The sequence below is a fragment of the Phycodurus eques genome, chromosome 2 (genome assembly GCF_024500275.1).
Source record: "Phycodurus eques isolate BA_2022a chromosome 2, UOR_Pequ_1.1, whole genome shotgun sequence".
In the NCBI taxonomy this organism is placed as follows: Eukaryota; Metazoa; Chordata; class Actinopteri; order Syngnathiformes; family Syngnathidae; genus Phycodurus; species Phycodurus eques.
In genome coordinates, this window is record NC_084526.1 from 1,142,893 (window position 1) to 1,166,987 (window position 24,095).

Genomic DNA, 24,095 nt, shown 5'->3' on the forward strand with positions numbered 1-24,095 from the left:
CACAAAGTTGCGTCAGCAATAGGCTCATAAAAATACTTTGGTTCGAATCGGGTGGCCTTGAGTCTGTGATGTCACTTCGTCGTTTTTCTAGAGGGGAGTGAGAAAAGAAGGCAAAAGACAATGACGAGAAAAGTAAATCTTGATTATATCTATAACAATGACACATTAGATATGAGTGTTGTATGGGGCAGTAGTCCTACACCCTGCGAGGGAAGGACAGGGCAGTACAACTGAAGTGTGGTGGGATTGACTATGTAAATTATAAATGTCGATTGGACGAGAGTATGAGTGAGGGGATACGCAAGCAATTCACATGTTCATGAGTTATTTGTCACAATAAGTGAGTGGCCCCAATCCCAGCGAAAAATTCCCAGGGGTGTGTGCCTGCGGACACGTGCCAAGTGAATTGACACCGTTCCGCGTGCACAGAGGCTGACAGAAGTGTCCTGTAATTGCTGTCCTGGACCGCGGGGGCAGAGGACCCCATCCAATCAATCGAGAGGCGGGATTAGGGCCCGGGAGTCCACCCGAGAGCAGCCCGGCGGGCGGGACACGTCCCGCAGCAAGGGGCCCAGGGCGATCCGCCGGTGCCAGCCTGGGTGGGGACTGGCTGCATTGTGGGGGCGGCGGGGGTTGGGGTTGGCTGCGGGGGTGGCATTGGACGGTGTCCAGGAAGTCCATCGAAGGAGACCCATGCAGGCGTGACCTGATTGGTTGCGTACACATCTTGTTTGCCTTTTTGGAGCGTGTGTTGGTGAGTGCAGTAATCCTCTTAGATGTTTCCACTAAATCCTCACGCTCACACTCGTCATCAGAACACCACATCCACGTTGTGGACACTCTGCTCCTGCTCCTAGTCCTGGTTCTGGTGGTCCGGAGGTGATGCTGCTGGAGGGTCACTCAATCAGTCAGGTCAGGGTTAGCGTATTTCACACTTCCGTCGTAATATTACTGGATATCATATCATATTGTTTTATTTAGACTTGCCAATGACATGAGTAGGCCTTTATTTATTGCACAATGTGGAAATTCAGAACAAAGCATGCTCATGACAATAATAAGAATAAGAAGAAAAACCATAATAATAATAATAATAATAATTAGATATTTATCATTGTTATATAGGGAGCGTCCCAGAAGTCAGCACAGCTATCATTCGGTTGACATTGGGGCAGGATTGTCAGTGTTGGACAGGTTGGCTTTGGAGCCACCTGCAAACAAGTTTTTCTGTCCACGACCTCCAGGTCAGCGCCGGTTTGAGAGGTTTTGTCAAAAGCGTCGCTGGTCGTGCCTACCTAGACGCGGCGCACCAAAACCACCAGCTTCGTTCATGGATTTTCCCCAAATCAGAGTTGATAAGAAACCGGAGTCGTCATCGAGCATCAGAATCTTCTGTTTGAAGCTCGAACAACCTGAAGTCATTACGGGTAAATCTTTGGGACTCCGCGGAATCGGGCTTTTGTCGATGCCGAGTTCCGCCGCAGCCCACCGGATGAACGTTCCCAAGTTCCCAACTACTCTATTTTCTTACACCGTTTGTACAATATTTTTGCGTTATCCATTGGTCTTGCCCGCTCTCAAGATATTACATTTTAAAATGTGTTTGCATTGTTTTAAATGTGTTTTAAACACCGTCAGAAATGCAAGTGCCGTCAATGCAGTAAAAGCATGCCTCAGGTGTGCTTGAATATGATATTTCTATATTACAGATTTCACTCTTTGTGAGGTTTAGTCTGGAATTTGTGACCCCAGTGAGGATGGAGGGGGGATTATTGCATTTGAAAATGACCCCCATGCTCCCCAAAAAGTGCAAAGCCCAAGCTGCCGATTGCTGACGGCCTTCATTTGTTCACGCATCCCTTCACTCATGAACTCACTCCCCATGATTAACTCATTCATTTAATCATTCATTCATTCACTCATTCGGACAGGAGGAATGAAGGTCATTATGTCCATGTTGACCTTTCACAGTAAAAGTCTTCATCATGATGAGCTGGCTGCTCAAAATTGTTCCTCAGCCCCCCAGGACAACCCAACTCCACGAACCCAACCCCCAAACGGTCAGACACACTGTGTGTGTGTGTGTGTGTATGAATGTGTGTGTGTGTGTGTGTGTGTGTGAGTGTGCGAATCTGGGTGTGGGTCTGCGCGTGCGTGTTGGAACAATTGTGTTCGTACATTCTCCGTGACTTTTGTTTTTTTTTCAGGAGCAGAAGGTGACAATCCAGGATGAGTCCAAACAGGAAGTGGCGTTGTCATCAGAGAGCAGGTCACATTCAACGTCATTTGTAGTTTAAATTTAGACTGGAAGGAGTAAACGTTGACTTTCTGTAGAAGCAGGAAGGGCGTGGTGCGTTGGATGAGTGAAGGTCTGGACAAGGTGTTTCCACCGCTCGTCGTCAACGAGAACAACCGTCAGGCCGCCACGGAGGTTTCCTTTCCCCCAATGCACTTGACGCTCTCCGTGCTCCACCCTCAGGTCATGTGATGCGGATGCGTGTGTTGATGTTTTTCAGGATGCTGCGGTAGCAGCAGGTGAGACTCCGCCTTTAGGACCACTTCACGCCACCTTTGCCGGCAAGCCTTTGACTTGTTCCGTTTTGTTTGCTTGTTGCTTGTTTTAAATCATTTTACAATTTATGGACAAGAGAGATGTTAGTGCAGCCTTCGATGCAATAAGCTACAAAATTCTTTTAACCATGGTGCACCATACGATCGGCCTCGCAGGTGCTGTTTTTCACTGGTTAAATTCCTAACTCACTGGCATAGAAATTCATGTCACAATGGGTTGGATTGTGGTGTTCCCCAGGGTTCAATTTTAGGTCCAACACGTTTTAATTTACACGGGTCATCAGGAGAAATGGAATAAGTGTTCACAGTTAGGCTGATGTCAGCTTCACCTTTCCATTTCTCCTGATGACCACAGCCCCATGAATGCTCTTTTAAACTGTATTTTAGAAATCAAGTCCTGGATGGCATGAAATTTCCTTCAGCTCAACCAGGACAAAACTGATGTTTTAGTTATTAGTCCTGAAACGCCGAGAGCAAATAATAACAATTAAAAAAAAAAATTACAGAGTTGCTAATGCACGCTTTTATCTCCAGTCGCATTGAGTACTGCAACACTCTCCTTTCTGGTCTTCCTAAAGGGAGTCTTAGTAACTTACAATTACGACCACTACGACCAGCCCTTGTGTGTTTGATCTGCTTGCGGCTCCTGCAGAATGGCGGCGCTTCGTCACTCTGCTCTGTGCTCAGCCATGTCTCAGCAGCCAAGTTACGTATTTACAACAGTAAAAACGTTTAAACTTCCACACACGGGTGTTGGATCTTCCAGGGGCTCAGAGACTATGGTAGGGTGGGATAGTGTTTGTGTCTTTTATCATTTGTTGTATGGAAGGTGCTCTAGAAATAAAGGTCGGATTGATTGATTTTGCTTTTGTCCTTTGGTCTTTTCCGCACAGCCGCGCATGTCCCGCTAGAGGAGGTGGAGTCCGAGCATCGGGACGCCGCAGACGAGGAGCCCCTCCCGCCCGGGTGAGTCTCTCGCACAAACGGCTGTCAACCAAACGGCGACAACGTGCGTCAATCGGCAACGATCGCTGTGTCCCAATTCACGGATGGCAGTCGTGTCATGCGTGAGTCCGAGCGAGCGCTTCCGTTTGCGCTGAGAGGTCGTCGGGTCAGGCTGCGTCGGGTCGTCGGGCCGTCGGGTCGGGCCGGGTCGGATCGTCTGGTCGTGTCCTCGGGCCGGGTCGGGTCAGGCAGGGTTGGGTCCTCGGGTCGGACCGGGTTGTGTCAGATCGTCTGGTCGGGTCGTGTCGTCAGGTCGGGGCAAGTCGGGTCAGGTGGTCAGGTCAGGCCAAGTCGGGTCGTGTCATCAGGTCGGGCCAGGCCGGCTGGGTCGGGTGTGCTGCAGGAAACGAGCCAATTTCTGTTGGCTGTTGGACTGTGCAGTGAGCTTAGTGTTTGTGAAAATCCAAAACTAACTGCCCCCCACCTTCCAAAAAAGCTTTATATCTAGTGATCAGGGAGTCGGCACTGATTGAATGATTGCGAACGCGTTCACTCCTTAAACTATGTGAATCCAGTAATTTACATTTGATATGATTTCGAAGGGGCGGCACGGTGTGCGACTGGTTAGAGCATCTGCCTCACAGTTCTGAGGACCCGGTCCATATCTGGCCTCGCCTGTGCGGAGTTTGCATGTTCTCCCCGTTCCTGCGTGGGTTTTCTCCGAGCACTCCGGTTTCCTCCCACATCCCAAAAACATGCGTGGTTGAAGACTCTAAATTGACTCTAAATTGCCCGTAGGTGTGAATGTGAGTGCGGATGGTTGTTTGTGAAACCAAGAAGTTCCAATAATCCATCAGAAAATCTCGATGTAGGGTTCGGGATCGGGAATGACAAGTGCATTGGGAGTCACTCATCAGTCCCGACTGCCCGAAAACTACGAAATGGTTTTGAGAGGAACTATCTAGGACGCTCCACAAAATGGAAGGGCCTGACGAGGGAGTAGTGAATGCGTCAGTAATCTGGTCTATGCGCAACCTACTTCCGCATTCGGCAAATCAGGTATAGTAAAGGCACTTTCAAAGCCCCCATAGGAACTTTCAACGTCGACAGTGTCTTTTTTGAAACACTAGATGTCACCACAGAGCCACCAAAGATGATCATAGACGGTGTTTTGACTTGTTCATGTTAACGTACATCATATCATATTTGTATACATAAATGAAATGCATGTATTTAACTTTTGTCCAAAGATAGCAGCCATAAAGAAAACCAAATTTGAGCAAGTTCAAGGTTGACTTCAAATGTTCATGGAATCAATCCTAGTTTTGATCGTTAGCAAAGCATACACAGGAAGTTAGCTATTCCGTGTTCCGCATTGGTCACGTGACGTTCCGCAAGTGGATTCCACTAACGAGGACCAACGACGTTGTTCCCTGACAGGACGGCCGAGGCAGAGAAGCAGTCCAAGTATGTCAACTGGCTTTGGTTCGACCCCCACACCCCATCTCGATGATGTCGTCACTGAACGCTTTGATCTCCTCTTTGCAGTATCATGGGATGGATCGGCAGCGGCCTCGGGCGCCTGTTGCCTCGGCCGACGCAAAAGCAGGTGACCGCTCGCAGTGTCTTAGCGTCGGTGCTGGATGACATCATTGCTGACAGTGCGTTTGCGACGCGGGCCTCAGCTTAGCAGACTTAATTCCCGCGCAGCAGCATCACTATCGCGTCAACACAATTATACAAACCGTCAACACAATACCCTCAAAACATGACACATTGGATAAACTGACAAACATGAAGACATCAACACACCTAATATTTTAGCTTTGACTCATAAATAATTGCTTCAGTGCAACTTGAAATATTTAACTTCATGTAAACTAATTTCTAAAAGCAAATAAGTTATTTCAAGTGGCCTGAAATTAACTCATTCAGTGCCAGCCCTCCCAGTTAACATGGATATTTGACTTCTAAAGCAGTCAGTGGCACTGAATGTGTTCAAAACAATGAAATAATCCTTTTAGTTTAACCTGGTTTTACTTCATGCAGATCATTTTTAAATGTTGGAACAAACTTTTGTTTCAAAGATTTTTATTTGTCGTAACATGCATGTGATATGGTGTTCATTCATTAATAGGTTCGATGGAAAAACACTATAGACTATAATTATTTGTGCTGGGATCACTAATAACAACACAGGTACTTCCAGGTGTTTAGACACCAAAAAAGAACCCCACCGCACCACTCGACAGTAGCACTGCCTTGCTCATTTTCCCACATCCTGTCCTGCCCTTTTCTGTCCTTTCTTATCTGGTTCTCTTGGTTAGTTATTGCATGTCCTCACCGAGGGCCCCCACGCTCCCCCACCCCCCAATCTACAAATAACAGTTGTAATGTTACTTGTGTTTAAATATCTAGACTGTCTCACTATTGTTCTGCTGTGTTTGTCACCCCTAGTCCTCTTGTCCACTCTGTCCCTCTGTCTGTCCCCTGAAACCCTTTTATGTCTGGCTGCATTTTCAATAAACAGATTAATAAAAAAAACTGAAGCAGACGAAGTATTTCAAACTCCGCTGTTGCACGGCAAAACTGTTCCAGCACAAAGGCATACAGATCCACCATTCTTCAAGGCCACGCACTTGAACAGGACAGGTTTAAAATAAAATAAAATACAAAAATAAAAACGTGGCGGACTCCTGCATTTTTTAAATTCATCCAATGTTTCATTAGTTTTAGTGTACGAAAACACTTGGCGTCTCCCACTCATCCCTGAATGACTTTTTTTGTTTGCACAGGAAGCAGACGGGGACCTTCACGACAGTGAGTTGAACATTCAAGGGGTGTTTTTCCCCTTTTGCGGTCTCACACGCACTAGCGGCTTGTAGAGATGGATACACTTGAAGCGATGGATAGACTTGAAGCTTTCATCCAATCGGTTCACAAAAAGGTTCATTTCTGCAGGCCTCACATGCACACAACCCCCCCTGTTGGCCAAATCGGGATTGTCATTTGAACGATGCGATGGCTTTTTTTCCAGTGTCCGCATGGGAATACATCACGAATTATGGGAATTCACCACTAATCATCAATCACAGGATCTAATCACTGAAATTAAAAGACTATAGCTACATCTTGTGGAGTTTATTTATGTAACCCGTTTATGATAATTGGAGGTTATGCTATGCTACGAAAGAAACTAATCCAATAGGACATGGTTGTCACATATGGAGAGGAGCTGGACCCAAGAGCAGGCGGAGGCAGATAGATTATGATGAACGGTTTATTTCGGAAAGGTAATGCAGGCGGTCCAAGGTGGGTTGGCAGGCAGAGTGGAGGGCAGGCGGCTGGCTTGGCGGGAGGAATGACGAGTCAAAAAGGGAACGAGGAATAGAGTGGCTTACGTGAGGTAAATGGGCCGTGGTACTGCTGGAAGTATGGTCGTCAATAATCCTCCCTGGTAAGGTCTATTCAGGGGTGTCTATTCAGGGGTGCTGTAGAGGAGGGTCCGTCGGGAAGTTGAATCTCAGATTCAGGAGGAGCAGTGTTGTTTTCGTCCTGGCCATGGAACAGTGGACCATCTCTACACCCTCGGCGGGGTCCTCGAGGGTCCGTGGGAGTTCGCCCAACCAGTCTACATGTGTTTTTTGGACTTGGAGAAGGCGTTCGACCGTGTCGAGGGTGGCTGGGGAGAGGGAATCCTGGGCATCCCAGCTAAAGCTACTGCCCCTGCGACCTGACCTTGGATAAGCGGTAGAAAATGGATGGAAGTTTTGGCCTGTCGCCAGCGAAATGAGTGAGCGCAAAGCTACGGTTAACCTCTCACATGCTCCTCTCACTTTGTGACTTTAAGCCATTCAGAAGAAGAGGGAGGCGCAACTGTCGGAGCAGGAACAGCAGCCGGCAGCAAAAGACGGCCTCGAGACGAAGCATGACAAGGAGGTGAGCCGGTGTCCGGTCACAGTGAGACTGGGATGTGCCTCCTATTCGTGTTGTGCGGTGTTGCAGGTTGGAGATGTGAGTTGGATTCCGCTGCTGGAGAACATCAAGAAGGATGCTGGCGAGGCGGTTCTGGCTCAAGTGGAGAAAAGGTCTGTCCTGTTTTGTGGCTCTGTGTCTTTGTTTTGTGTTGTTAAATACGTGATTGTGATCCGGCGTAACGTGGTGGAACCAGACTTCAGCAGCAGCGCCTGGAGGCCGCCCGCCTGGCGGAGGACGCGGCTAGGAGGGCGGCACAGGAAGCCGTCCGACTGCTGGAGGCGGAACATTCAGCCACGATCGTCATTCAACGTCTGCCCGAGGCCAACGAGCAGTGAGTCGCCTCTCACCCTCTTAACCAGATAACTCAGGAACACCTGAGACATCCTGGGTGGAAAGTCTTGAATGGAGTCCACAGGAGTTTGAGCGCAGACCCTCACAGAAGCATCGTCCATCCATCCATTTTCTGTACCACTATATCCTCACAAGGGTCGCGGACGTGCTGGAGCCTATCCCAGCTATCTTCAGGCGAGAGGCGGGGTGCACGCCGAACTGGTCGCCCGCCAATCGCAGGGCACATATAAACAAACAACCATTCACGCACACATTCACACCTAAGGGCAATTTAGAGTCTTCAATTAACCTACCCTGCATGTTTTTGGGATGTGGGGGGAAACCGGCGTGCCCGGAGAAAAACCACGCAGGCACGGGAGAACATGCAAACTCCACTCAGGCAGGGCCAGGATTTGAACCCCGGTCCTCAGAACTGTGAGGCAGATGTTCTAACCAGTCGTCCACCGTGGCGCCCAGAAGCATCATGTAATCATCCGTTTGTCTTCTTTGGTCAACAGACTTCCTAACATCCTGGAGGAGGAAAACGAGGACGAGCTCGAGTAAGTCCACTTCGTGTCTGAATAGATCACCGCCAACCCCAACAATCGTAACTTACCCGTTACAACACTAACCCGAACCACGCGAGGGACTGATGGCCAAGTCTGATGCAATGTTCCCTTTCTAAGTGCTGCAATGATACAAGTACGGCGCTACTTGGACTCTCGAGTGCCAGTCAAACACCCAAATACAAAATCAGATGACTTGCAAGATGCTCGCACGCAGACTAACCAGCCACGTTGGGCCAAATCCAACTTTAGCTCCAGAGCTCACTCACTAGGCCACGCCCTTTAAAGACGCACATACAACACCACAATTTTTCCTGTAACTTTTAGCTTGTCCGAACGTACAGTAACTTCTTTTGTGTTTTTGAGGGCTGGAACATTTAAATTTCAAGGTACCACTGTAAGAATAATAATGATATGCACCCTTCCTTATTGCATGGTGCTCAGCAGGTGCCTGCCTGAAGGTGGCGCTCAACACTCAGTCGGAGCACAAGAAGTCAGCGCCCTTTCTGAGAGGAAAGACCCGGCAAGTTCCGCCGGGCAGGTAAAATCACCCACGAGCCTTATTGGCTGCTCTCTCACATTGCCATTGTCAAGTCTGAGATAACGTGCATTGACTTTCAGGTTGAAACTGGAGCTGAAGTTGCAGATGAAGGTGACAGCAAACTTCAGAATCTTCAGAAGTAGTTGTCGTAGTAGTAGACGTAGTCAGAAGTTCTACCTTCAAGTTGGGCGGCGTGGCGCAGAGGGTCAGTGTACGCCCTGCAACCAGAGGGTGGCCGCTTCGTATCCTCGCCCGAGCGCATGATGTCGTCGTGTCCATGGGCAAGACACTTTACCCACATTGCCTATGAATGAATGTAGTTGTATATCTGGTGGTGGTCGGAGGGGCCGTAGGTGCAGAATGGCAGCCACGCTTCCATCAGACTGCCCGAGCGGAGCTGTAGCTACACACGTAGCTTACCACCACCAGGGTGTGACTGAGCAGTGAATGAATGATGCCTGAAATTATAAAATGTCTTTGAGCGCCTAGCAAAGTGCTATATAACTGTAATTCATTATTATTATTAAGTTCTTTCTTTCTTCTGTCGAGAAGTTTCCACTGCAGCTTTCCGCAGTCTTGCGTGTGCTGAGGCTTCCAGTTTCCATCCCTACTCAACTGCAGGAAGTTCCCACCTCTTTCGCACCCCACCCCGACTTCTAACCCCAAGCAAAGCTAATAGACCATTTTGTAATGTTTGTAAACAGTAGGCAGGCGGGAGGGGGCGGGACTTAAGGGTGGCAGAAACCAAGTGACCACCACTGACCCAAAACTAAAACCTTGACAGAAGCGCTGCCAGATATATCAATTTCTTTCCCATTCCCTTCCAAAACATCAGAAGGATTTTGCAAGCATTTTGGCAGGCGGACCGTCTCAAGTTATCTCATATAACATTTCTTTCTCAAATTAAACTTAACACATTAAATCTGGGGCGGTAGAGAAGAAGGCTGAAATCATCATTCACTCCGTTTTGCCTATTTTCTCAATGACGCTGCCGCGGTCAAATGACGTTTGGCTTTGTTTACTAGTGGCGCCATATCGGAGATATGCCACCCAGAACAACGTGTGATGTCATGGTGAATTGGTCGTTAGACGTCTACGTCGATCCTTCAGCTGGCTCCCATCCTAATGACAAGGGGGCATTCCCTGATATTTAATGATGTTGTTGCGGTCCAGCAGGTCTGCAACTGGACGCGGGAAAAGCTGTGATCATCCCTGAGATTTTCACGCCACCAGGCTGCGCCCCCATGCTGAGTGTCGTCGACCCCGCTCTGTCAAAACTCAGGTGACATTCAACGGCCGCCAAAAGTTTCAAAAGAGATCCGGGTCCCTGGAAAGTTATCCAGTGAAACCCCAATTGTCGCAGGGGATACGTTGCAGTCCCACCCGCGACAGGTTCAAATCTGCTGTATATATATATATATATATATATATATTTAAAGAATTCTTTTTTTTTTTATACTTTTACCCCTCCCACATGCTTCAAACCCACTTCAACTTATCAAAAGACACGTTTTAAAGGATTTCTTCACATCTGTTCTCACTCTCTCGCTGTCAAAAAATGGGAGCCAATCGTATAACATTTCTTTGGTGACCAAAAGAAGACTATCTTGCTTGTGCAGTTCTCCAAATAAGAGCAAAGCGTGCTTGCCTCAACCTGTTTATTTTTGTTAAACTTGGCCCAGAGTGACCGCCAATCTCTCTGCTGACGACGACGACGAAGAAGAGTCAGTAAGGGGAGGACTCAAGTCCTGGTCCAGTCAAGGTGACCTGCTGACTGCAGAGTGAGTAGAAACCTCATACGGGAGACCGGTCTAGCTGCCATCCTCAGGTCCCATTTGTCGTTTGCCAGCGTCCGTCCGGCATCGGCGGCCAGCGTTGGCAGCGTGGTGGTTCAGGACCGTCTCGGCCAGCTGGTCCGGCTCTTCAAAGGACGGACTGAACGCCAAAAAGACCGTCTGGTTGACCCAGACGAGTCGGAGCAGGAAAGTCCCGCTACCTGTAAGTCTGAACATCAGTATTGACAACAGGATCACTTTGACTGTGGCTGTGGTGGGAATCATTCACATATTCCTGACGCCCTAATTATATTCAAGATATTTTCAGGCCACAACACATGAATTTGTCTTGTGCCCAAAATCAAACAATACCCTGGAAGTAGAAAATCTTTTTGATGTACTATGAGATACGCCTTGAGGGCACGAAATAGGGGATACCCTACTGCAGGGGTGTCAAACTCATTTTTGTCAGGGGCCACATCGTAGTTATGACTTGCCTCGGAGGGCCGCTACAACAGTGAACCCTGTTTTGGCAAATCTTTTTCTGACATGAATTTTCCAACACAACCCATATAAATGAAACACTGTAATTACATACAGTATACGGAACACATTGATGAATAACCAGTTTGGAAATCAGAAGCCTATAAAAACATGTTTTTCAACTATTACATTTATTTTCAAAGGGGGATTGGTAACAAATTATCCGATTATCGACCTCGCCTTTTTGCCTCACATTTTTGGATACTGATACCTTTTTTGGATTGGCTGCCTGTGTCCGTATACTGCCTTTGTCCGTATATTAAACCTCTCTTTTTGAAACTGTCCATTTGTTTTGGAGTCGTGCATTTTTGTGCATTTTTGGGTCTTATCCTCTGTTCCGTTCATGACAGAACGAACTGGCCATAACATGGACCCAGCAGAGTCAGACCCGGTGCGCATAGCCCTTCAAGCACAGGGTCAACGCCTCTCGAAGCAGGATGAGCAGCTTTCTGCCCTCCACCTTCATCTCGAGGGACTGTCAGAGCATCAGGACAATATGATGAGACAGGTGGCCTTGCAATTTGAAGTTCTTATGAAAATGATTCAGAAGAAGGAACCAGTTGGCACAACACCTGATGCCGCCACGGTACCAACGTTTTCATGTGAAGCAGTTACCATGCAGCCACCTCCCACCTCCGCTGCTGTCTGCCCACATCTCTCTCGACCGGAGAGGTTCCCTGGAGATTCTGGGAATATTAAGACGTTCATCACTCAGTGCGAACTCCACTTTGAGCTGTAGGCAGCTGCCTTCCCCACCGAGCGAGCAAAAATCGCTTTCGTAATTTCTCACCTGACTGGTCGTGGGGAGGCGTGGGCTACCGCCGCGTGTCATTCGTGGGCTTTTTTTGTAAATACTATGGAGCAAATTTTTCAGTTTTCCACACCAGATTGTGAGGCAGCTCGCTCCCTTGTCACCTTACAAGGCAAGCGCAGGGTGTCAGAATACATGATTGAGTTTTGAATACTAGCAGCTGAGAGTCAGTGGAATAACAGGGCACTGCTCGATGCATTTTTTTCAAGGACTATCCCCCGCCGTCAAGGATAATTTGGTCCGACTTGACCTGCCGCTCGAGAAGAGCTATACTCTTTTGGATCGCGAGCTGGACGGAGTTTGGCAGAGGGCTGCTTCACCGCGCACTTGGAGGACGAGCCTCGGTGACCAGCCAAAACAAGGCAGATCCCCTGTCTCCGGTCTCAATCCACTGGCTAGCGTCACCACAGAAGAACCCATGCAACTGGGCAGGTTCCGTCTCTCCCCTGAGGAACGTCAACGCCGGGTGAGGGAAGGGCGGTGTTTCTACTGTGGTCAGTTGGGTCATTCCGTGAGCAACTGTCACGTCAAGGTTGCCGGTGCCGGTAGCAAGGGCACGGGAGCGGTGAGTCTAAATTTCATTAAGGAAGACCCTACCCGGGTTCTTCCTAAAGTGACACTGTGCTCTCCTGATGTCATGGTCTGTGTTTTGGTTTGGATTGTGTTTAGTTTTGTTCCATGTTTTCCTGTCTTCCATGTTTGTCCTGTGCTCATTAGGTTGTTGTGTCCACCTGTTCTCGTCTCCCTTGTGTCGACCAATCAGCTCTCTCCAGCCACTCGTGTCTTGTCCAGGTGTTCCTCGTTGTCTCGTCAATCTGTTTGTATTTAGTTCCCTGGTTTCTTTCAGTTCTTGTCGGTTCATTGTCGTTGTCACATGTCTTTGCCATGTCATAGTCGCCAGTTGTCGTTGTCATTGTGGTATGTCATTGTCAGGTGTGATTGTTCCTATCTGGTCCACGTCTTACTCACAGGTCACAGTTTGTTTCCAGTTTTAGATATTCAAGTGTTTCTTTGTTACTTTGGTTTGGCTGTTATATGTGGTGGGACTTCGTTTAGTTTTGATTTATCCAATATCCTTGTTTGCCCTTTTTGAAAGATTAAATATTATTTTTTTGAGACTCCTGCACTCCTGCTTTGCCTCCCTGCTTCCCTGCAATTGGGTCCACAATGTTCTTGCCTTGCGTTCCTCGCCTTCGCTCAAACCACGTACGTGACACCTGATCAAGAAACCTGTATTAATAGACTCTGGTTCTGACGCAAACTTACTCAACTCCCTCCTCCCTCCACCTTAGAACCTTTCAAATAAAACGCCACCGCAACACCTATGCTGCAGACGGCAGTTTTATGGGCAAGATCACTCACAGGGGATCTGCTGGTCACCGAGGCTTGTCCTCCAAGTGCGCGGTGACGCTGCTTCACATGGAAATGTTGATACCGTGGCGGCATCGGGTGCTGTGCCAACTGGTTCCTTCTTTTGAATCATTTTCATAAGAACTTCAAACTGTGAGGCCACCTGTCTCATCATATTGTCCTGATGTTTTGGAGTCGTGCATTTTTGGGTCCTATCCTCTGTTCCGTTCATGACAATATAATGCTTTATATAGTGGAAAGGGAGTGATTCCCGGCCTTTGACTTTGTCATGTGACTTCAGCTCCCAGCAAAGCTCTGCCGCCCCCAACCCCACCCGAAGAAGACAAGTTGGAGCCCCCCACCACCGGAAAGGAAGAAGAAGACGATGAGCCAGCATTACACTTTCAACTTCTAAGACAGGCTGTTAAAATTCTCAAACTTCCCAGCATGCCCAAATGGCTCCGAGCCATTGTGGAATTCCGGTTCCCCTCCAGCATCGACCCGTTCACTGGTTAGTATAAAACACATCTAGAGACATCCTACAAACGGGTTAGAACCACTTAAAAAAACATCTGAAACGTTTGAGGCATTTGGGAGACTAGCTAGATCCACTTTAGAACACCTCTTTAGGGATTCAAAAGACAAGCTAGAACCACGCTAGAACCAATCTAGAAGGAATCTTCATGGAATCTCGTTCCTCTTGCGCATGGTCCTGTTCACAAGTTTGCTTAGTATACAGCATAGCCGGACACATTGTAGAAACAGGCTTGCACCATTGTAGAGCCACTTAAAACACATCTACAGCAATCTAGCTGGAACCCTTTGAGGACCAGTCCTGGACAAATTGACAAGCTAAAATCACTTTAAGACGAATGTAGTACAAATCTAGGGGCATTGTAGAGAAAAATGGGAACCAGTCTTGGACAGAGCTATACCTATTCACCTGTTTCCAGCCTTGAAGCCGTGCAGAAAAAGTGAAGCGATATTCTAGGGGCAAGCTAGAACCAATTTCACTTTACAAATAGTCTAGATAACTCTGGGGGAATATTAGAGACAAGCTAAAACAACTTTACAACCATTCGAGAACAACATTTGAGGCATTCTAGGGCTCGTACCACGTTAGCACCAGTCTGGACGAACACTACAACTATTCTGGAACCAGCCTCAGAGCGGTACAAATCAAAAGCTATTCTTTCAGAACCAGTCTAGACCCCCCCTAGAGGCATCCTAGGGACAAGTTCAAACCACTTTAGAATCAGCCTAGGACAAATCTACAACTACACTGGAAGCAGCCTCAAAGCAGGCCAGGACAACTAAAAAAGCATAGCGATGAAACTCTAGAGAAAATCTAGAATCACTATAGAACCAGTCTAGTACATCTGTATAGGCATTCAAGAGATAAGCTAAGACCACTCTAGGACCTGTCTAGTACAAATCTCCATGGTGGAGTTCCATTTCCCCCCAAACATGGACCTGTTCAATCGTTAGCATAGACAATGTTTTGTGAGTCAGAGTTCATCTGTAACAACGTCTTGTGTGGGTTTGCAGATTTGGTTTACGTGGTGTGGCTGTTCTTAGTGGTGGCAGCCTGGAACTGGAACGTTTGGCTGATACCCATACGCTGGGCCTTTCCCTACCAGACCCCAGAGAACCTCCACCTGTGGCTCCTGGCCGACTACACCTGCGACCTCATCTACATCGTGGACATCCTGCTCTTCCAACCCCGCTTACAATTTGTCAGCGGGGGAGACATCGTGGTCAGGGACCAAAGACACAAATTCACAATTTGTCTGCTTGTCGTTTTACATTGTCATCGTTCTGTCTTCCTTCCTCATCTCACGCTATCCCATAACGTTCTGTTTCAGTGTGACAAAAAAGCCATGAGAGAAAACTACATGACCACGGAGAGGTTCAAGGTATGTTCTACAGAATCATCTTATTTGCCAAGTATGTCAAAAACTCACAAGGAATTTGTCTCTGATAGTTGGAGCCGCTCTAGTACGACAACAGACAGTCAATTGGCAGTGAATACTTTTGAGACATTAAAATCTAAAAACACAGTCACTGAGCAATAAAAGGTTACCAGTAATGTGGTAATGCCGATACGAATAGAACAATAGTCTGGTGCAGTGACCATTGTGCAAATGGTGCAGAGACTTCAAGAAATGTATGCAGTTTAAAGTGACTAGTAGTGCGATAATCTGGAACAATGTCAATTGTGCAAAGGGTGCAGATACTTCTCAAGCACATGAGGGGCAGTATTGGTCAACAACCCTATATGCAATAGTGTCGAGACTACTACAGTGAGTGAACGAATTGGAAGCATGTTACAATGGAATTGTAAGTTAAGTGTTTAAGAAGTTAATGGCAAGAGGAACGAAGCTGTTGGAATGGCTGCTAGTTCTAGTTTGCATTGTTCGATAGTGCCTACCTGGGGGAAGGAGCTGGGAGAGGTGGTGACCAGGATGTGGAGGGTCTAGGAGGATTGTGTGTAGAACTGCCTCAACAGCTCCCGTGGCAGGCCACGCTTCCTCAGAAGCCACAGGAAGTACATCCTCTGCTGGGCCTTTTTGAGGATGGAGTTGATGTTGGTCTACCACTTCAGATACTGAGAGACTGTAATTCCCAGGAACTTGAAGGTCTCAACGGTTGATACGTGGCAGTTGGACAGCATGAGCGGCAGCTTTGGTGACGGATGCCTCGTGAAGTCCACAATTATCTCTACAGTCTTGTGTGTTCAGCTCCAGGTTGTGTCGGCTGCACCGCGGCTCCAGCCGCTCTACTTCCTGTCGATATGCAGACTCGTCACCGTCTTTGATGAGGCCGATGACTGTGGTGTCGTCTGCAAACCTCAGGAGTTTGACAGCCGGGTGTGTTGAGGTGCAGTTGTTTGTTTTAGAGAGAGAAGAGCAGCGGATAGAGGACACATCCTTGGGGTGTCCCGGTGCTAGTGGTGCGTGAAGATGAGATGGTGTCCCCCAGCCTCACCTGTTGTGTCCTGCCTGTCAGGAAGCTGTGAGGACTTCGTGACCACAAATGTCAGGGCGACAGGCCTGTAGTCATTCAGACTCGAGATTGCAGGTTTCTTGGGGACTGGGATGATGGTTGAGCGTTTGAAACAGGATGGTACCTCCCACAGTTCCAGAGATCTATTGAAGATCTGTGTGAAGACTGGAGCGAGCTGGTCTGCGCAGAGTTTGAGGCAGGATGTGGACACAAGGTCTGGGCCTGTCGCTTTGTTGATCTTTTGTTGTTTGAAGATACGCCTCAAATCCTTTTTGTGGATGGTCAACGCAGGAGGTGGAGTCAGAGTTACAGTCAGAGGTTGGAAACAAACAACAAATCTACAACTATTCTGGAACCAGCCTAGTTCAGTCCAATTTAAGAGGTAATCCAGTTAGAACCACTTTAGTACCACTCTAAACATTTTTGGAGGGATTCTAGACGTGAGCTTAAGTCACTATGGAACCAGTCTGGAACGCATCTAAAGGCATTCTTGAGTCAAACTAAAACCACTCAAGGTCCTGTCTAGAACAAATCTACAGCCGTTCTGAAAACAGCCTAAAAATTGTCTAGAGGCATTCTAAAGTCATGTTAGAACCACAGGACACATCTGGAGACCAGTCTAAAGGTTGTTGGCTTGCCGTCTTCTCCAGATAGACGTCATCAGTCTTTTTCCCATGGAGATCCTCTACTACTGGACAGGAGTCAACTCTCTGCTTAGATTCCCTCGTCTGCTTAAGGTTGTTTTGTTGTTTTTGTTGTTGAAGTCTTCATGTTGTCCAATCCGACGGGACAAGTGAAGTGAGTAACGTGATACGTCTCTCTCAGTACCACGTTTTCTTCGAGTTCAATGACAGGATGGAGGCGGTGATGAAGAAGGCCTACATCTACAGGTGAGCTGAGCCCCTTTTGTTGTCTGAAGCTGGACTGAAATGGTGGTTCCGTCAGGGTGATCCGGACTTCCACCTACCTGCTGTACTCTCTGCACATCAACGCGTGCCTCTTCTACTGGGGCTCCGACTATGAAGGCTTAGGGTCCACCAAGTGGGTGTACGACGGGAAAGGCAATGCGTAAGGAAATACGCTGGTATACCTGGCTAGTGTTACCGTTAGCATGTAGCTTGGCCTCTCTGTGTCTCCAATTACATCTGCTGTTAGCATGTAGCCTGTTAGCATGTAGCTTGACCTCCACGTGTCCAGTTACATCCACTGTTGTCATGTAGCCTGTTAGCATGTAGCTTGGCCTCCCCGTGTGTCCAGTTAAGTCCACTGTTAGCATGTAGCTTTACCTCCAAATTTGTCCAGTTACATCTGCTCCTAGCATGTAGCCTGTTATCATGTAGCTTGACCACATGTGTCCAGGTACATCCGCTGCTACTACTTCGCAGTGAAGACATTGATCACCATTGGCGGACTTCCGGACCCGACCACCGTCTTTGAGATCTGCTTCCAGCTCATCAACTATTTTGTCGGAGTCTTCGCTTTCTCGATCATGATCGGACAAGTGCGTGGAAGCCAAGTGAATCTCCTCTCCCTCGCGGACCTGCATGGGCCTTAACTCAAAGTCTCGATCATATGCTCCAGATGAGGGACGTGGTGGGGGCAGCCACGGCAGGCGAGAACTACTACCGGGCCTGCATGGACAGCACTACCAAGTACATGAACTCTTACAACATTCCCAACCCCGTCCAGAACCGCATCAAGACCTGGTACGACTACACGTGGAAGAGCCAAGGCATGCTAGGTAACTTGCAGTGACTATCTGCATGTGTCTGTGTGTAACATTGTGTGTGTGTGTGCCAGATTGTATTGTGTCACATTGTGTCTTTATGTTTATCATGCTGTGTCATGTGTCAAGTTGTGTATCACACAGCGCATCCGTCACATTGTGTGTATCTCTTTGCGTGTGTGTCATGGTGTTGTGTAGACGAGCAGGAGTTGCTGGTGCAGCTTCCCGCCAAAATGAGACTGGACATGGCCGTGGACGTCAACTACTCCATCGTCAGCAAGGTGGCGCTCTTCCAGGTCAGCGACTCACAACACCCCACACACACACACGCTCGTCCCCCGCCCACACACGTCGACACCAAACATTCATCAAATGTGTGACTGTGTGTGTGTGCGTGTGCATGTGTGTGTGTGTGTGTGTGTGCATGCGGCCGTGCGTGTGTCAGGGTTGTGATCGTCAGATGGTGTTTGACATGCTGACAAGACTCAAGTCTGTGGTCTACCTGCCAGGAGACTTTGTGTGCAAGAAGGTCGGTGTGCACGAGTGGTTGTATGTCTGTGTGTGTTTGTGTGTGCATGGGTGTTTGTGTTTAATGTATGTGTGTGTGCGCGTGTGTGTGCGTGTGTGTTTTGCAGGGTGAGATCGGCAGAGAAATGTACATCATCAAGCAGGGCGAGGTCCAAGTGGTTGGCGGGCCAGACCTGAAGACAGTTTTTGTCACCATCAGAGCAGGTTCAGTGTTTGGAGAGATCAGGTCTGATTCCAATATTTGTCGGAATAATTTTGATAACCAGCCATTTTTTTCCGGGTATGGTGGGGCGCGTTTTTGTTTGCCATTGCTGCCGTTGAGCGCGGGCGCATCTTAGTGCGCGTTCTTCTTCGTTGGTTTTCGCCGCTTCTTCTTCGGGGTGGGCAGACTGTGGGCGTCTAGAGCTTGGCAGGTTCCAGGGGAGCCAGGGTATTGGCTTGATGTGAAGGCTCAGCAACTCCGTACAGCAGTTGACTAACATGCATGTGATATGGTGTTCATTCATTAATTCATGAGTTCAATAGAAACACTATAGACTTTAATTACTTGTGCTGGGATCACTAATAACAGTACAGGTTATACTAACATATCAACTCACAGGTTCTTACAGGTGTTTAGACGCTAAAAAAGAACCCCACCGCACCACTGGACAGTAGCACTCCCTTGCTCATTTTCCCACATCCTATCCTGGCCTTTTCTGTCCTCTCTTACCTGGTTCTCTTTGTTAATTATTGCATGTTCTCACTGAGTCTGTTCAAATATCTAGACTGTCTCACTATTGTTCTGCTGTGGTTTTCACCCCTAGTCCCCTTGTCCACTCTGTCCCTCTATCCGTCCTCTAAAACCCTTTTTTTTGTCCAGCTGCATGTTCAATAAACATCAGATTAAGTAAAACATTTGAAAAAATAAGCAGAGGGAGTATTTCAAACTCCCCTGTTGCACAGCAAAACTGTTCCAGCACAAAGGCATACAGAAGCCTCAGGGCGCGAGGAGCTAAGAACGTTGACAATAACAGACAAAGAGATCCACTCGAAGTAGACGTAGATGTGGACAGAAAGTAGAGGTTGATGTACACAGCAAGTACATGCAGATGTGAAAATGAAGTTGTGGTGCCAACCTTGTGCTCTCCCATTGGTCAGTTTGTTGGCGGGGGGCGGAGGGAACCGCCGCACCGCCAACGTGAAGGCGCACGGATTCGCCAACCTGTTCATCCTGGATAAAAAGGACCTGGCAGAGATCCTGGTCCACTATCCAGAGTCCCAGAAACTTCTCCGCAAGAAGGCCAAGTAAACAAACACGACCTCCTGGAAGTTGTCAGAAAAAGTGTCATAGCTGAAAAGTTCATCAGGTGCATTACGTGTTGTCCATCAGGACCATGCTGACCAAGGACAAGAAGCCGGACGAAAAGGGAGGCGGCAAAGACGTCGCCCAGGTCATTCCGGTCCGGCCTGACACGCCCAAAATGTTCAAGGCGGCGCTGAGGGTGACGACGCAGGCGGGAATGGCAGGAACCTTCGCCAAACTCAAGAAGAGCTACGGCCAGCCTCAGGACCAGGTGGGATTTGGTGGTCATTTTTATATTGTGGACTGAGATAGTTCCTCCACTAAAAAATCCTTTGCGGTGATTAGGGAGTAAGGAATAAGTTAACGATTCCAAACGCAAATCTTCGACTCATTCCCTACATTTTTAGATCGTCAGGGATCTCGTTTAAGCTGTGTGCCGGCCTCTGAGAAGCACAAAAATGAGCAGGGATGCATGAAGTATGATCAATCTGCGTCCACAGACGCCCTCTGTACAGTATGTACGTGTTGTTCAAGTGCTTCAGCGAATCATTATCCACTAAAAGTACTAGTCCGGTCTTGGTGCTAGCCCATTGGAGGCAGAGTAGGGTGGGTTATTTTTTTTCCTAAATACAAAGGACACTATAAATTTTTAGTTGTAGTGGTAACACCCGGCGCGCCGCTCACGACGTAGCGAGCCACTGGCGGAATGGCGTTGGCTCCGTTGATGCAAACAACTGGGACACTTTCAGTAAAGTCAACTATTTGTTACGTCATCTAGTGTTCTCAGGAGCTAAACAGAGGTCACTAACTGCTGGACCGCCTGTGTCCGGACCCAGAAGCAGTCCCAAACGGACCCAAAAAATAAAGTTATGATTTAAGACAAAATCTGCAATATACCGGGACCTTGAAGCGCGATATAGCGGAGGATTACTGTATCTGTATTCAGTGATGATAAGTTGCAGGGACTCATTGTTTCAGGGCTGTGACTCATTGTTTAAATGACAATATCTCTTGTAGTCTCAAGCGAGCCCTTAATGCGGTGAAGGGCCGGTTGTTGACTTCTCTTTTTGGGTGCTTTCAAGCGGAGTTAGCAGCACAATAAGTGGATAAATTGTGACAAAATAGCTCAATTGGGCCACCGTGAGTCGTAGCCGCAGTACTGTGAACAAGCCGGGTGATCGCTTCTGTCATTTAGGCTCTGTCACTCTATCCATCCATCCCTTTTCAACACCGCTTGTCCTGGTTAGGGTCGCGGGGTGCTGGAGCCTATCTCAGCTGACTTCGGGCAAAAGGCGGACTACACGCCGAACTGGTCGCCAGTCAGTCGCAGGGCACATATAGACACGGACAAACATTCGCACTCACATTCACGCCGTCCCTGAGTGGGAACTGTAATCCACGCTGCCTGCACCAAAGTCAGGCGAGTGTACCACTACACCATCAGTGACTTCAACGGGAAACTCACATTGGCTTTAAAGTTATGTTGACAAAAAAAAAGATCAAGTTGGTTTAAGTTGGTAGTCGGGGTGAGATGATGTTGGGACGTGGCCATGTTGGGAGACACGGGAGAAAGGAGCAAGTGGTGACCGTTTGGACCCTACCCACTCGAGGACTTCTTTATTTTAATGAGCATTTGCAAGACGTGTGAGCTGTCAACATTGTCCGGACTGCCTGTGGCTTACAGGGCGCTAGCAGCGAAACTGGCTGGCTAGCAGCACCCCCACCGCCACATAGAAATCCACGGAAAGCTTTGTACATGATGCCCCTGTTGTTTTTATGCTTTGCAGGCTCCGCCCTCAACTCGACATCACGGCTCGGCGGCGCCGCCCACAGGCAGCTCATTGGTTGTCACCGTGACGTCTTCGAAGGAAGGGGAGGAGCTTCTGTCGATGGAAGTGGATAGTGGAGCAGAGAAGAAGATACAGGAGGACGAAGTGCACACCAAGTAAAAGACTTCATTCAGACTCTTCACCTTCCCGTCAATTCCTTCCAAACGCTTCCAGATTGTTGTCAACATGCATCTTCCAGGATAATTCTTACAACTCTTACATCTCGTCCAACTCGTAGAATAAAGACCTTTTCATCATGGCGTCACGCTTACTTCTGGGTGGCAGAAGTCGGAGCTTTCTCCGATGCCACTATTAGTGAACCGAGCCAAACGTCACCGAGCCAAGGCAGAGTCATTGAGAAAACGGGGAACTGGTTTGAATGATGATTTTTAAACTTCATACTTTGAATGTAGCAAGTGTCAGGAGAGAACAAGATGTTACATTATGTGAAAGTTTGCTGTAGTACTAGAGGGGCTCCAACTAGCAGAGACAAATTTGTTGAGGGTTTTTAACATAATTCTGATAAATTGCTTGGGATGATGTAGAATGCCAGCCGCAATTCACATTTGAACAGGGAAGACTGTTCGAAACTAAATGCGGTGGAAATTCAGACGTAGTTAACACAATCGTTGAGTGGACTTTTCTGTTGCTTGGATTAATGGTGCAGATGTGATCTTTTGACTCTGAAATAGATTGAGCCCTAGCTAGCAGGCTAGCCATCATTTTTAGCTAAATGACTCACAAGACAAGGCAAGCAAGTAGTTTCGACATCCATGTGAGAAAACGCCTGCCACAAACCCCATGATGGTGATTTGCTTCCCAACGTGACCCTTGAGAAGTGGTTACCAGTCGTCTCGGCTTCTCTGTACAACTGTTTGCGACATCCCCTCCATTTATCCTCCTCACCCACGTTCCCCTGGATTCATTTGGATTTTTCTGGAAGGAAATTGAAAAAAAGAAAACTAACATTTTGGGGGTAGCCACTGTACATCAGTTCAGGTCAGAAATTCAATCACCTTCTACCAACCGGAAGTAGTCCTCCTGCCTATTGTTTACCAGCATTGTGAAAAGGTCCATTGCGTACTGTAATGTTGCTACTGCCACCTCTTCGACACGTTGCATAATAAATTGTTGGCTTCTTAGAGAAGCAGAGCAACATGGATTCTTGTGTGTTTGATTTTCCATCAACTTCCCGGAAGCCTCCAGTACGTCACCTCTGAAGTCAGCTGGTGGGAGAACCTAAAAGCTCAATTAAGCTTGAAGGAGACAGACTTTGCATTTTTACAGTTTCGGGGTGTCCAAGGATCAACAATTCTAAGCATGTTTTTACACCATCTTTCTTCCCATGGTGAAATGGGGTCTATGCGCAGCCTAATTCCGCATTCGGCAAAACGGGTCTAAGCACTTACTTCCTTTTCAGATGAATGGCGGAGGAGGCCGTGACAAAGCACCCGTAAGGGGGAAGTTAGAAAAGCATTAAAGAGGATGAAAAATGGAAAGGCAGTTGGTCCTGATGACATTGCTGTGGAGGTATGGAAGCATCTAGGAGAGGTGGCTGTGGAGTTTTTGACCAGCTTGTTCAATAGAATTCTAGTGCGTGAGAAGATGCCTGAGGAATGGAGGAAAGGTGTACTGGTGCCCATTTTTAAGAACAAAGGTGATGTGCAGAGCTGTGGGAACTATAGAGGAATAAAGTGGCTGAGCCACACAATGAAGTTATGGGAAAGAGTAGTGGTGGCTAGACTCGGGACAGAAGTGAGTATTTGCGAGCAACAGTATGGTTTCATGCCTGGAAAGAGTACCACAGAGGCATTATTTGCCTTGAGGATGTTGATGGAAAAGTACAGACAAAGTCAGAAGGAGCTACGTTGTGTGTTTGTAGATCTAGAGAAAGCCTATGACAGAGTACCCAGAGAGGAACTGTGGTACTGCAAGTCTGGAGTGGCAGAGAAGTATGTTAGAATAATACAGGACATGTACAAGGGCAGCAGAACAGCGGTGAGGTGTGCTGTAGGTGTGACAGACGAATTTAAGGTGGAGGTGGGACTGCATCAGGGATCCGCCCTGAGCCCCTTCCTTTTTGCAGTGGTGATGGATAGGCTGACAGATGAGGTTAGACTGGAATCCCCGTGGACCGCGATGTTTGCAGATCTGCAGTGAAAGCAGGGAGCAGCTGGAGGAACAGTTAGAAAGATGGAGGCATGCACTGGAAAGAAGAGGAATGAAGATTAGCCCAAGTAAAACAGAATATATGTGCATGAATGAGAGGGGTGGTGGGGGAAGAGTGAGGCTACAGGGAGAAGAGACAGCA

At 47.9% G+C, this 24,095-nt stretch overlaps 1 protein-coding gene across 8 annotated transcripts; it reads left to right on the top strand.

The window, feature by feature from the left end:
- Nucleotides 1-782: 782 nt before the first annotated feature.
- cngb1a (cyclic nucleotide gated channel subunit beta 1a) lies at nucleotides 783-22,931 on the top strand. Of its 8 annotated transcripts, XM_061704119.1 has the most exons (33): nucleotides 787-912; nucleotides 1,245-1,427; nucleotides 1,972-2,060; nucleotides 2,208-2,269; nucleotides 2,335-2,431; nucleotides 2,517-2,577; nucleotides 3,465-3,537; nucleotides 4,957-4,983; nucleotides 5,065-5,125; nucleotides 6,312-6,336; nucleotides 7,367-7,455; nucleotides 7,522-7,604; nucleotides 7,688-7,825; nucleotides 8,343-8,384; nucleotides 8,835-8,931; nucleotides 9,012-9,042; nucleotides 10,108-10,213; nucleotides 10,614-10,712; nucleotides 10,781-10,929; nucleotides 13,712-13,921; nucleotides 14,959-15,167; nucleotides 15,276-15,326; nucleotides 17,067-17,153; nucleotides 17,242-17,306; nucleotides 17,362-17,484; nucleotides 17,776-17,917; nucleotides 17,998-18,157; nucleotides 18,341-18,438; nucleotides 18,588-18,671; nucleotides 18,778-18,896; nucleotides 19,811-19,957; nucleotides 20,043-20,226; nucleotides 21,743-22,930. In XM_061704119.1, the coding sequence occupies exons 2-33, from the start codon at nucleotides 1,331-1,333 to the stop codon at nucleotides 21,902-21,904; spliced, it is 3,267 nt and encodes a 1,088-aa protein (XP_061560103.1). In that variant the 5' UTR covers nucleotides 787-912; nucleotides 1,245-1,330; the 3' UTR covers nucleotides 21,905-22,930. The 8 variants fall into 8 exon arrangements, with proteins under 8 accessions (XP_061560122.1, XP_061560094.1, XP_061560077.1 ...); XM_061704110.1 differs by having other exon boundaries at nucleotides 786-912; nucleotides 2,517-2,535; nucleotides 14,959-15,326; nucleotides 21,743-22,931; XM_061704093.1 differs by having other exon boundaries at nucleotides 786-912; nucleotides 2,341-2,431; nucleotides 14,959-15,326; nucleotides 21,743-22,931.
- Nucleotides 22,932-24,095: the final 1,164 nt, after the last annotated feature.

Excerpts from the sequence above, each read along its gene's own strand:
- cngb1a (XM_061704077.1), top strand. The coding sequence starts at position 1,331 with ATGGATTTTCCCCAAATCAGAGTTGATAAGAAACCGGAGTCGTCATCG. Across the intron at positions 1,428-1,971 it reads ACAACCTGAAGTCATTACGG|TAAAAGTCTTCATCATGATG; the intron begins GTAAATCTTTGG and ends GACCTTTCACAG. Across the intron at positions 9,043-10,107 it reads AGCTGAAGTTGCAGATGAAG|GTCTGCAACTGGACGCGGGA; the intron begins GTGACAGCAAAC and ends GCGGTCCAGCAG.